The sequence below is a fragment of the Mauremys reevesii genome, linkage group 6, assembly GCF_016161935.1.
Source record: "Mauremys reevesii isolate NIE-2019 linkage group 6, ASM1616193v1, whole genome shotgun sequence".
In the NCBI taxonomy this organism is placed as follows: domain Eukaryota; kingdom Metazoa; phylum Chordata; order Testudines; family Geoemydidae; genus Mauremys; species Mauremys reevesii.
In genome coordinates this window covers 95,439,091-95,452,560 of record NC_052628.1, presented here as the reverse complement: position 1 = coordinate 95,452,560, position 13,470 = coordinate 95,439,091, and the positions used below count along the sequence as shown (strand labels likewise).

General features: G+C 38.4%; 1 protein-coding gene across 1 annotated transcript in view; it reads left to right on the top strand.

The window, feature by feature from the left end:
* Nucleotides 1–341: 341 nt before the first annotated feature.
* Nucleotides 342–13,470, top strand: part of LOC120408086 (guanine nucleotide-binding protein G(q) subunit alpha) — a 212,114-nt gene continuing 198,985 nt past the window's right edge. Inside the window, exon 1 of the mRNA XM_039544625.1 lies at nt 342–895. Within this exon, the coding sequence (XP_039400559.1) occupies nt 760–895 (136 nt within the window). The 5' untranslated portion in view covers nt 342–759. The remainder of the gene's footprint in view (nt 896–13,470) is intronic.

Genomic DNA, 13,470 nt, shown 5'->3' with positions numbered 1-13,470 from the left:
GTCAGGCTGGCTGGATACATATTGTACATGCACCACAGCTCTTGCTTCCCTCCTCCTCTCTGGCATTATCCCCTCTCGCTTCCTTACAGAAAGGGAAAGGCAGGGACAAGAAGAACAGCTGCTTTGCAAAACAGAAGCAAATAGACCCCCCCAGCCCCGAAGAAACGTCCACTTGAAAGAAGACCTTAAGCAAAGCAAACTCAGAGATTTCCAAGAGGCAACAAGCAAAACCACCCCCTGGGGGATCTGATGATCTTCAAGTCAGGGAGGGGGGAAGAGACAAGAAAATGTGTGTGTGGAGGTGGGGGAGGGGTTAGTCGCGATTAGCATTTCAATAGGGGCTGGTTGCTTGGGAGGGAAGGAGGTGGGGGGGATTTCAGCGGGTGTCATTTACAAGGGACGTTTGGGGACTGTGGCTGCAGGAGGCAGGAAAGAAAAAGAGTGGGGTGCTGGGCTGCTCCTCTCTGCTGGGCACTGCCGCTCCGGTAGATGTTTCCCTGTTGTTTGGTGCATGATTTAGAGAAGAGGAGGAGTTGGAACCAGCGAGTGGCAGAGGCAGGAGCTAGGGGGGTTTGCGCTGCTGCTGGCGGGGGCCCTTTCTCTGCCTCTCTTCCTCGCCGGGTGTAGCATCTAGAGCTCTGCTGTCCCCGGGCGGGGGCTCGCAGGCAGAGGGCGCGTGCCTCCCTCGCTCCGTGCTGTGTGTGTGTGTGTGTGTGTGTTTTCGGGGGGTGGGGGTTGTGTCTGAACCAGTTAGGAAGAATGACTCTGGAGTCCATCATGGCGTGCTGCCTGAGCGAGGAAGCCAAAGAAGCCAGGCGGATCAACGATGAGATCGAGAGGCAGCTCCGCCGGGACAAGCGGGACGCCCGCCGGGAGCTCAAGCTGCTGCTGCTGGGTAAGTCCAGGCAGGCGCCGCCTGCACCCCAGCCCGGCCAGCTGCCCCTGCTGCTGCTGCTCACACACACACACACACGGTGCCAATTAGGGGTGCCGTTTTGCACATGCATGTAGGCACACATGCAGTAGACATGCCTGTGTGTGTGTGTGTGTCTGGAGATTGTATCAATCCATTGATAAGTAGGAAAGTAAAGGGAATCTGATCATGGGTGCGGGGGAGGGGGAAGGAGGGAGGACACAATTTACACTCAGTTTCCTTGCCTTAGGTCCGCGGGTGCTGCCAATCTATATGATTATGTTCATTCGGACTCCGAGGATGATGATGGTGGTGGTGGAGATACATTTGTGTGTGTGCACAGATATCTACCATAATACACATTGTTACATGGCATATATCCCTGGGCATGTATTGCAAATACATATGTAGCTGGGTAAATAACTGGTTCTGGTTCCTGTAGGTGATTTGATGTGGAAGAGACACTGGCCTTCCAAAAATGGAGAGGGGATAGGGCTTGGTGGGTGACAGAGAGATGAAAAGAGAACATAAATGGCAAATACATTTGGGGGTGGGTGTAAGGGAGAAATTGCAAGGAAGCAGCTAAATGAAAGGACTCGCAGGCGGAGTTGCTTTGCAGATTGATGGTGACAGGCTTTAATGTCTGCATTGTTCTGTGAGCCTTCCGAAAGGTTGCTGGGTGGCTGATTGTATTTTTTAGTGTGATTTTTTTTTTATTTAATGAGGTAAACTGAGATGAAGGGTTACACTCAGATTATAGGCTAATTTCTTACAACAACAACACACAAAGACATGAAACTGACTAATAACCTACAGTATGTTGGAGAATGACAGATCTTGAATATCTTTGGAATTTGCAATATACGACATAATTTCCCCTCAATCTCAACATTATTGTATTATTGTAATATAATCATAGTTAATGTACAAAAAGCAACATTTCTCTATTTTTTATGTTTCTACTAAAATAATAGTTGTTTGAATTAAAAATAATAAAAAAAAGCTCATGTCTAGTTTACTGTAATATAATGCATAGTTACTGTGGTAGATACAGTTTGTGCTTTGGACTAACGGCCTAAAAAATGTCTGTACTAGAGCCTGGTGTATGTGGGGTTATAAAACTGAATACTGTATATCACATGCAAAAGATGTGTACTGTCTGGTTTAGAGCAAATATGCTGTCTTGTTTTGTATATAAAGATTGTTATTGGTACGGGGTAAATAGTTTTTAAATGAGTTAAAGCTGGATCAAAATAAGTAAAACATGGGAAAGAAAACGTTCATAGTCATTTAAATTAATTTGCAGTTTTCCTTAACTAACGCATTTTCTCTTCTATACTTGGAATAATGGGTGTGGAGGAATGATCAGGAGAGGAAGAGAGAGAGAGAGAGAGAGAGAGATAATACTGGCAATAAAAATTGCTCTGCCTATTTGATTTTGGCCTAGTTTTGATTGATTAAATTTCACGTTGTGGTTATTTTAGGGTTCATAAAAGAGGTGAAATAAAGAATATATAGCTTGCATTTGCTTTAGTTTATGGAAATGAACTTAACATATTCAATAAGTTTTTTTTGTCATATTTGACTTATAGTACAAGTCTATGCTGTTTCTGCATTTTGCGCTTTTTTTTTCTCTTTTCAATAATGGTACAGGATTTTGCTCATTATTTTAGGGAAGAAGGAAATTTATTAGGGGAGAATCACTGTGTGATCCCAGAATTGGGGGGAGGGATTTAAATATATGAACATACATAGTTTCAAAGAGTTAGGCCCCAGTGCTGTTGTCAATTATGTACATGCTTAACTTAATGAGTGAGTAATCTCATTGATTTCAGTGGGGTCCATTCACTTGTAAAGTTAAGTATGTGTATAACTCATGGCAGACTCTGGGCCTAATTTTGGCATTATTTTAAGCCAAGTGAAAGTTGGTTGGTTTCAGCGAGGATAGGTCGGAAGAGCTATTAATTTATAGAACTATTGAGAAAGCTCAGGGTTTTTCTATGTAGGTACAACAGTGCTTGATGTGCTGCATTAGTGTAAAGTGAGCTTGCACTGGTGTAGTTTACTTGAAACTGAGAGAAGTTGCCCTGATGCAATCCTTACTTTATACAAAGTAATGCATCTACAGCGGGCATATGCACCATTGTAGTGACACCACTCCAGAAATTCCTAGTGTATACAAGTCTTTACTGTACTACTTTTAAAAGTGTAGAATTTAATTAAAGGACATTGTCATCTTAAAAAATCATGCTTGTGACTGTTAATGGCGTATATACTGGTGTCACAATTAACACCTAAGGTTCTGATCCTGCAAGGAGCTCTGTGCAGGCAGACTCCCCTTGAAGTCACTGGGGCTCAGTGCAGGTTCAGGGATCTACCTGCACAAAGCTGCTCGCAGGACCCAGGGCTACAATTACTGTACCGAAACAGATTTGAGGGGGGGAATATTTTTTCAGTTGGCTTATTTTGTGTATTTGACAGCAGTTTGTATTTAGTCACTCCCTCTGCTTCTCCTGTATAGTCAGTTACTCAGTTTTCCCTGTTGTTTGTGTGGGTCTTTCATACAGCAAGGAGAAAGAGAAATTAAAAAAAATAGGAAATGTCATTATAAAGTCATAAAAACTGGTGAGATTCAGAGAAGGAGTAATATCTGAACTTACATAAACTATTTTTGTTAATTGATTGCAAGTTGACTGTGTCCTATTCCCCCAATATGTAAAATATTTTATTTTATGTAGGCTTTGGGTAGAATTGTCAAAAGCCACTTTGACCCACCTTTAGTGCCTAAGTTAGGTACTTCGTCTTCAGTCCCATTTCCAAAAGCACCCTGGGAAAGTGGGTTAGGTGCTTTTGAAAATGGTACTTATGCTCCTGAGTGGCCTAGCATGATATTTTCTAAAGTGCCTTTTTCTGTAAGTATTTCTTCTTAATATAAAATCATATTAATTTCTGTAATAGATATTGTGCTCACCAGAAACTGTCAGAACAGCCCATTATTTTGACTTCATTTGTTAGTTTATTATGGACAAACTACATATGAAGAACAGGTGTGTGATCTGTTTTTTCTTCTACTTGTGTATATGTAATTTTGTAAGCATATACAAACTCATATGTGTAGTACAGAACCTGAGAAAAGTAAGCGTTTTTCTGGGTCATGGTTGGAAAGAGAAGCATTTTCCCCCATACTTTGTTGAGATTGTAATGTTTCTTTACAATGTGAAGATATTTCTCCATCCCAATTGTGTACTATACAGTTACTGCATCACATTCACTTATTGTGTATACCCTTCTTTGTACATTGTGTATACAAGTGATTATGAATTTAATTTTCTTTTAGATCAATGAGTTTCCAGTGTTGTAGCTTGTCTTGCAGACTTGAATTGCAGTTTATGGTAAAGTTAATTTTAATAGATGACTTTAAAAGTAAACGCTTTAAGCGATTTAAATATTAAAATGTCAGTTTCAGACACTAAATTGCACATCAGTCTTCCGTGAGCTGTTTTTAAAATTAAGTGAAGTATTTCTTATCATTTTAATTTGAAACAGCTAGCTTCTAGAACTGAGTATTGAAATGTATTATTAAAAGGAAAAAACAGTCCTCTTGCTAATACAAATCGGCTGTAATGTTTAGGACATTTTGGATCAAACTGAGTTTTCTAATGATTTGGTTTTAAATCCGTTGTGTCTTCCAAATTCTTTCTGGATTTCTGTTATAGGTTTTGTAAAACCTATAACTGTTCTCCAGAATTTAAAGTTAATCATCTATTCTTTGCTCTTGGCTGTAAAAAACACTTTTATTATTGGCAGAGCAGAAGGAATTATGTTTTATATCAATATATTGGAAACTGTTAACAATAAAATATTTTATTGTTTATCTTGTAAGTATTAAGTGCCATATGCTATGATTATTCTTTGCATACCACTCCCATTGTCAAAAGTGGGACTTCTCTTTGCGGAGTGGTGGGCCTAAGAAGTAGATCCTGGCCTTAGGCTTCCACTATTGGCCAAATTCTGCCCTTATACGTGCATAAGGACAACTACCATTCTCTTCTTTGCATATCTGAGAACAAAATGTATCGCTTCTGTAACTCTGATAGGTGGCTAAGTTAAATGTTTGCCTGCTGGTATTATGTCACCCTGAAAGCATGGTTTTCCAGGTTTAGATGTTCTCTGCATTTGAGATAGCAGGTCTCTAAAATGAAGTGAGGTCTCAAAAATATAGGTGATTTTAGCAAAACACTTGCATTCTTCATATGCTATCAACTGAAACGTGGACATTAAGCCAGTTGAGTGAGCATAAATTGCAGCCAACCTTAACTGGAAAAACATTCTTGAGCCTCCTCAGATGAGTATCCAGTAGCAGATCTATCTGGTAACATGCATTTTGATACATAAGTCAGTTAAATTAGAGATCCAAATGGAAAATCTAGGACTTTTGGATAATGAAGATATTTGACCTTCACTAAAGTATTTGAGGAGGAGGTGAGTCCATTAAACGAAGAATGGATTACACTGGTGTATGGTAGCACTATCATCTCTGACAGGTACAATCTGGATCCCTTACTTTTTATGTAATTTAACTGCTACACGTGGTTTATTGAAATAGAACCTGACAGTATTGCAGTTTCTTGTACAAAATGATGCAGTAAATAGCAATCGGTGTGTTATATTGCTGAGATATATGTACTCTAGAATGTGAACAGTATTAAATATGAGATTTGGGAGAAATCTCACATAATTGAATTTCCTGTTTATACATACATTGGCCTAGCTATTGAAAGCTTGCCATTTCGGCCACACATTGTTTATTTTTCATAGTATGCTTATTTCAGTGACTAAGATGCTCAGAAACAAATTGTGCCCAAATTCAGATTTGACTGTCTGGCCATAATAAGGCAAACAACTGAAAGAGATTCTTAAATAGAAATACTATATATATATATAATATGGTCATTGGTGTAGATTAGAAATTGTTGGTCCTGGGTGACCAGAAATGTAGAGGTAAGTAATTCCTCCCACAGCCAGATCCATCTAAAGGCTTCTGTTTTTAAAAAATAGATATATAAAAAGTGTGTTATAGGGTATTATTTAAGCTGCTCTGGTGATCATCAAAGATCACATAGATTATAACTTTAGTAGCTGTTATCTTCAAAAGAGCAGCATTTGGCATAAGGCACTGAACTTCATTTTGAGTAGGTTTGCTTTGTCTGTATTTCTGTAATGAAGTCCCTATAGTTTGAGCATAGGGTTGGAGTAATCCTTAAAAACCTGTGGCACTGTGTGCACATGATTATGGTTTTTTTTTTTAAGTTGATGCATCTCTTTTCCTCAGTTTTCCTAACTAAAAAGTAGGGATGATAGTATTACATTACTTAATGATTTACTGGGTAATGATTTTCAAGTGTGTTCAACGTGAAAAGACTCCTATGCAGTAAATATGGAGTATTGTTAGTAGTAAGTTTTAAAAATGAGTTAAAATTAGTTTCAAATACTATAGTTACTCCTGAGATCCCAGCCAAATGGGACTGGTTTGCAGTCCCATTTTATTTTTAATGATTTTTTTACAGCCCTGTTGCTTTCTGAAAGACCCACATAAACAGGAGAAACTGACTATTCAGGTAAATAGTTAAATTGATTCTACACACATTGCTGTCAAATGCAGAAAGTGTAAAAAAACAAAAACAAAAAAATCCTGAAAAAATGTTTGTGTTTGTTAGGTGTGACTTGTTACAAGTAACAAGTAAAACATTTTTAGACAGAAGTGTGATTTAGGTTTTGTTTTTAATGTGCCTCTTTAAATCCCTGCTGGACATTTGCATATTTTTTTTCCATCAGATACTACAAAATGTGTTTACAACTAAAAGGAAAAATACTTTAATATTCATCAGGCTGTGTCTTACGAGTAGACTGGTAGATGGATCCTATTTTGGAAAATTTATTTGTATTAATATTTTATTATGGATGCAGAGCTGTATTGATGGGCATAAATATGACTATCCCTTTCGAGGAATATATGTCGTATCTGGTAAGAAGAAAGGCACAGTTTTGCTGATGTTACTTTAAAATGTATTATTAATTTTTAATGGACTGTCAAGGAAGCTCTTGTTTACAAGGATACTGTGCAGTATCCTTAATTTTTCTGTTACAGAAATCAAATCAATGGGAGTTGGCTCATGTCCTAAATGCACATGTAAATAAAACTATGTCAGTGGGACTTACATGTCAGGAGGCCAAAGGACCACAAAATGCACATCTTGTATTAAAGAACATAAACCATGTTAGAGAGACAAGGCAGGTGAGGGAATATCTTTTACTGGACCAACTTCTGTGAGTGAGGGAGAGATGAGCTTTTGTTCTTACCCAGAGCTCTTCTTCTGGGCTGAGAAAGGTACTCTGAGCATCACAGCTAAAATACAAGATGGAACAGATTGTTTAGCGTAAGTAATTAACACACATTATAAGACACCATTCAAAGTGAAGTAGCCAGTTACCATCTCTGCAGTCATAGGGCAAAAAAGGGGGGAGTTAGTGGGTTACAGATTGTTGTAATAAGCCATAAATCCAGTGTCTCTGTTAAATTCATGATTTGTAGTGTCTAGGAAAGTTATGAATTTAAGCTCCCAGGCTCGTCTTTTGAAGGTGTTGTGCAGATTTTCTTTGAGGATGAGGACTGAGAGGTCTTTCCTCTTTTACTAACAGAAGTTGGTCCAATAAAAGATATGACCTCTTTCCACCTTGTCTCTGATATCCTGCAGCCTACACAGCGACAACAACACTGCAATTAACAATGTTAAATGGGGGGGAAGGGGGGAAGGCTGGTCTGTGAAACCTGTTGCTACAGGATATTTGGGAATGCTACCATTTTTAGAACTAATGGTCCCACCCTCGTAGGCTCCCTCCAATTATTTCTGTTCGTGGATATGGCAGTGACAGTTTCACAGAGGAAAGTTATTGCTTTTGGAGTAAAGTGACGATTATGGCAAAATGAATCCCAAGAAAGTGTGAAATAGCATTATAAGGAAAATGTGTGATAACTGGTAATTAACTCTGTTACAGTAACCGAATACTATAAAGACTGAGCATTTTTTCTTGCCCTACTAAGTGGAATAACTCTCAGAAAAGATCTATTCTCACACTTCAACACTATTTTGTGTGAACAGCTGTTACTAATAAAATTATGGGAAGTTTTTCAACATCCACCTTTTATTTGCTGTTCTAAAATCTATAAAAAGTCTGACTGGCAAAGACCAACAGCAAGAAAACAGTATCAAGAACAAGCAAAGACAGGAATTTAGGAAATAAGTTGCTGAATACTGAGGGCTTGGCTACACTTGCAAGTTGCAGCGCTGGTAGAGGCTTTCCAGCACTGCAATTAGTAACCGTCCACACCTGCAAGGCACATCCAGCGCTGCAACTCGCTGGCTGCAGCGCTGGCTGTACACCTGGTCAGGTTGGGGTGTAGCGATTGCAGCGCTGGTGATCCAGCGCTGCTCATCAAGTGTGGACACACACCAGCGCTTTTATTGGCCTCCAGGGAATAAGGAGATATCCCAGAATGCTTTTAACTAAATTACTCTTTGTTTTGTTATGCAGCTTCTCTTTGTTTTGTTGTGAACTCCGATCCATCGGAGCTCCTCCCGTTGAACTGCTTATCTAAAAAAACAAACACTGATCACAGCAAACAGGAGCTATCTGTACCTGGCTGTGAACGATCAAATGAGAGGCAGGGAGTGAATGTTTGCTTGACAGAGAAACAGCGTTGGATGCAGGCTGTTTGCAATTAAGACTAAGGGTTCGCGAACATTTTGTGATTTTTCAATCCAGGAAGCTAACACACAGTGTTGGCTCCAAAAATCCACTCTCTCTATCTTCCCCGCTCCCTGTCACAGTACACCACCCTCCACCCCCCTCTTTTGAAAAGCACGTTGTTGCCACTTGAATGCTGGGATAGCTGCCCATAATGCAGCACTCCCAACAGCACTGCAAATGCTGTAAATGTGGCCACACACCAGCGCTGGTAGCTGTGAGTGTGGCCACACACCAGCGCTGCTCCTACACAGCTGGATGACCAGCGCTGCAAGCTACCAGCGCTGCAAACCGTAAGTGTAGCCATACCCTGAGAGAGAATGTATGCAGTATTCTCAGTGGCAGGTCACTAAGCGTCCATGCTCTAGGGATTGTATTAAGCATAGTACAAAGAAGTGAATTTTTAATATATCAGGGCCCAGGACTCAATATTTAGTTTCAGTAACACATACACGTACAGTATCAGAAAAGGGTTGAAAATAAATCTTACAGGGGAAGTTCCAAGAACAGCATGAATAGTGTTTCATGTTAAATCTTAAAAGATTTAACATTAATCTTTAATGTTCTAGATGCAGATCGTTTCCACAGTAAGTAATGTTATACGGAGAGACTGAACTAGAGGGGTAATTGTCTATAGATTTGTCATTTGTGGGTTTGTAAAGGACTGGTTGCATGGAAGAATGAGGCTGTTGAGCTTGCATACTACAGTTTCAGTTATTTTTGTGTTTTGGTAGCCATTCTTCATCTCAGTCTTTTAATAAAGGGAGGTGACTCCCCCATTCAGATACACAGTATATGTATGTATGTTTGTATATATGTATATAAACTAAACGAGTAAAATATCCTGAAATTATTGACAACACTAATCATTCATATCAGTAAAGTGGAAAGGCAGAAGATAGAGAAGGCTTTTAGTGTGCCAGCTGCAGTGCAGATCTGTGCTGTTAGATTCTGTGAATGAATGGGTAGCCAAGTATAGCTCTGGGCCCTGATTGGTCGAATGGTCCTTTTTAGTGAGGTCACAGTCATGCACCAACTTCCAGTGATACATAGCTGAGATTTCATCACCAAACAAAAGGGCATCACATATGGCATCATGGCATTTCTGTTTTGTAATCCCATGAAGTACCCCTACCTTTTGGAAAATGAGCTAGAAGCTGCTTTGAATGCATGCATACAGACATTTTATTTAGTAATAACAAAAGTTTACAATTCAAATTAATGTGACCTACTCCAACAGAAGTTAGCTATTCCAGAGTGCCCATTAGTAGACTGTTAGTGAACTCAGATTGCTGAAGCATTCTTCCACCATTCTCATTCTTCACAAGGTGCCTGAGACATACTCCAGTTGCTAAGTATTGCACAGCCTTTAGTGGCTTAGTGCTATATAAGGTGCAAATTGAGGTACAGGAGCAGCATGGAAAGTCTCTGGCTGGAATCTTTGCACTGGATGAGAAGTATATGTGAGTTGAGGAAAGTTGCTTTTCTCTCTTCTTCTGTATTCCCATCATAGGAAAAATATTGAAGTCTCCAATCTGTAATCTTAGTAGTAATTGTTTTGCTCCTAGAGCTATTCCAACCCACATTTCTGGGTAAATGGGTGTCAGCCAGGAAGTCAGACAAAAGGTTTCCTTAGTGACGACCACTAACTTATAAGGCTAGAAGAACTCAAACACATACACAATGGAAAAGATACCATCATTCCTTGTGTTTTTTAGGAACCTAGCATGCTTGGAAAACTGGGCATCAAATATTGGACTCTTTTGCACAAATATATTTTACTCTGATCCTGGATTTATTAAGCACTTCAGAGAGCCATTTCTACTATTGATTAGCTAGAAATGCAATGTTACTTGAAGGGAGACACTTTCTCTCTTTTGCTCCATAAATATAATTAGTTTGATGTTGTTACCGGTGTGAAAGATGAAAACCAATGTATCTAGTAGTCCAAATGGATACTGGTAATGAAAGCTGAAAACTTTTATAAAGGAATAGTTCAGGTATCTTTAACAGGATCTTATACCACAAACTGTACTTGCATAATTTGATTGTTACAAATAAATGTTTAATGGACTGTAGTGCAAGTGGGCTGAAATCATACACTTAGGTTTGTAGTGAAAATCTTTTGAAGATGTGTTGCAGGAAGGAACAATAATTACAACCGCAGGATTTAAAATAAATAGAAAATGGCAATAAAACTCAGCTAATCATTTAGCTTCACTGAGAGACATCAATATGGATGCTTAAAATGCTTTCTACTTCTGCAACACCCTCATGTGAGATAGCTTAGTGTTTTTGCAGATATGGCAACTAAAAACAGGGTTAAGCATCTTGCCCATTGGTTGTATTGTATAAGGAGCCAAGATCTCCTGAGTTCCAGTCCTTTGCTTTAACTGCTCTTGGTCATATTTAGTCTTTCATCTTTTTGGATTTTTTGGGAGTATGTGTGTGTGTAGACAGGACACTGACATGTTAACTCTAATCTTTACCTAGCAGAAGGCAGTCTCCGTGAGAAATTAATCCTTACCCTTTCTGATGATGTTGCCAAAAGAGAGTGCTCGTTTTGGGGTAGTAGTTGTAATTAGGGATGTCAAGCGATTAAAACAATTAATCGCAATTAATCACGCTGTTAAACAAAAATAGAATGCCATTTATATAAATATATTTGGATGTTTTCCACATTTTCACATTTCAATTACAACACAGAATACAAAGTTATACAGTGTTCACTTTATATTTATTTTTTATTATAAATATTTGCACTGTAAAATACAATTTCTTTTATTTTTCAGTTCACTTAATACAAGTACTGTAGTGCAATCTCTTTATCATGAAAGTTGAACTTACAAATGTAGAATTATGTACAAAAAATAACTGCATTCAAAAATAAAACAATGTAAAACTTTAGAGCCTACAAGTCCTACTTCTTGTTCAGTCAATCACTAAGAGAAACAAGTTTGTTTACATTTGCAGGAGATAATACTGCCTGCTTCTTGTTTACAGTGTCACTTGAAAGTGAGAATAGGCGTTCTCATGGCACTGTTGTAGTTTGCGTTGCAAGATATTTACATGCAATGTGCGCTAAAGATTCATATGTCCCTTCATGCTTCAACCACCATTCCAGAGGATATATGTCCATGCTAATGATGGGTTCTGCTCGATAACGATCTAAAGCAGTGCAGACCAATGCATGCTCGTTTTCGTTATCTGAGTCAGATGTCACCAGCAGAAGGTTGATTTTCCTTTTTGGTGATTTGGGTTCTATAGTTTCTGCATTGTAGTGTTGCTCTTTTAAGAATTCTGTAAGCATGCTCCACACCTTGTCCCTCTCAGATTCTGGAAGGCACTTCAGAGTCTTAAATGTTGGGTCGAGTGCTGTAGCTATCTTTTGAAATCTCACATTGGTACATTCTTTGTGTTTTGTCAAATCTGCAGTGAAAGTGTTCTTAAAATGAACATCATGCTGGGTCATTATCCAAGACTGCTATAACATAAAATATATGGCAGAATGTGGGTAAAACACAGAGCAGGAGACATGCAATTCTCCCCCAAGGAGTTCAGGCACAAATTTGAGTAACACATTATTTTTTTAATGAGCATCATTAGCATGGAATTATGTCCTCTGGAATGGTGGCCAAAGCATGAAGGGGCATATGCTAAAATTCTTATCTGGCACGTAAATACCTTGCAATGCTGTCTACAAAAGTGCTATGCGAACATCTGGTCTCACTTTCAGGTGACATGGTAAATAAGAAGCCAGCAGCATTATCTCCCATGAATGTAAACAAACTTTTTTCTCTTAGCGATTGGCTGCACAGGAAGTAGGACTGAGTGGCTTTAGAGGCTCTAAAGTTTTACGTTGTTTTGTTTTTGAGTGCAGTTATGTAACAAAAAAAGCTACATTTGTAAGTTGCGCTTTGAAAAGAGATTATACTGCAGTACTTTGTATGAGGAGAACTGAAAAAATACAATTTCTTTGATCATTTTTTACAGTGCAAATATTTGTAATAAAAATATAATGACTACTGCACACTTTGTATTCTGTGTTGTAATTGAAATCAATATATTTGAAAATGTAGAAAAACATCCAAAATAGTTAAACAGAATGCCAATTGAAAATAATTAATAGTACAATTAAAACTATGATTAATTGTGATTGATTTTTTTAATTGCAATTAATTTTTCTGAATTAATTGTGTGAGTTAATTGCAATTAATCGACAGCCGTAGTTATAATGTGTGGAGCTGGTCACTGTCAACTAATGAGAGACAACAACTCCAAAGGTAGGTCACTGAACAGCTGTCTGAATGACTTTAGATCACTATTGCCTTGGACTGTGCTAGAGTCAGTGATTTAGAGATGAGTCTCCTTTATCCTTTAGACCATGGATGCATCAAATCTTGTTAAAAATGAACTTTTGTTTGTTTGATCCAGGAAATTGTAGGGCACTGTCATCTTTGTTTCAGTGGAAATTCTGCAAAAAATGTTTGAATGAAATTCACTCATGTCTCTTTCATGTTACGTTTTTGTGAAGATCACAATGTTTTTTTCCATAATGAGAAACTGGTCCTAGGGAGCCCTTTAAAATCCAGTCTGTTTAGTACTGTGGGTTATAAAAAGTTTCTCAGAATACATTTAAACCTTTTCCCTGCTACTGAATTGTGGGGGGATAATGTTTTTGTTTTCCGCTTCTGAAATTGTAACTGAAAGCATACTTATTTTCTATTAGGAAGGAAATCTCAAGGAGAGAA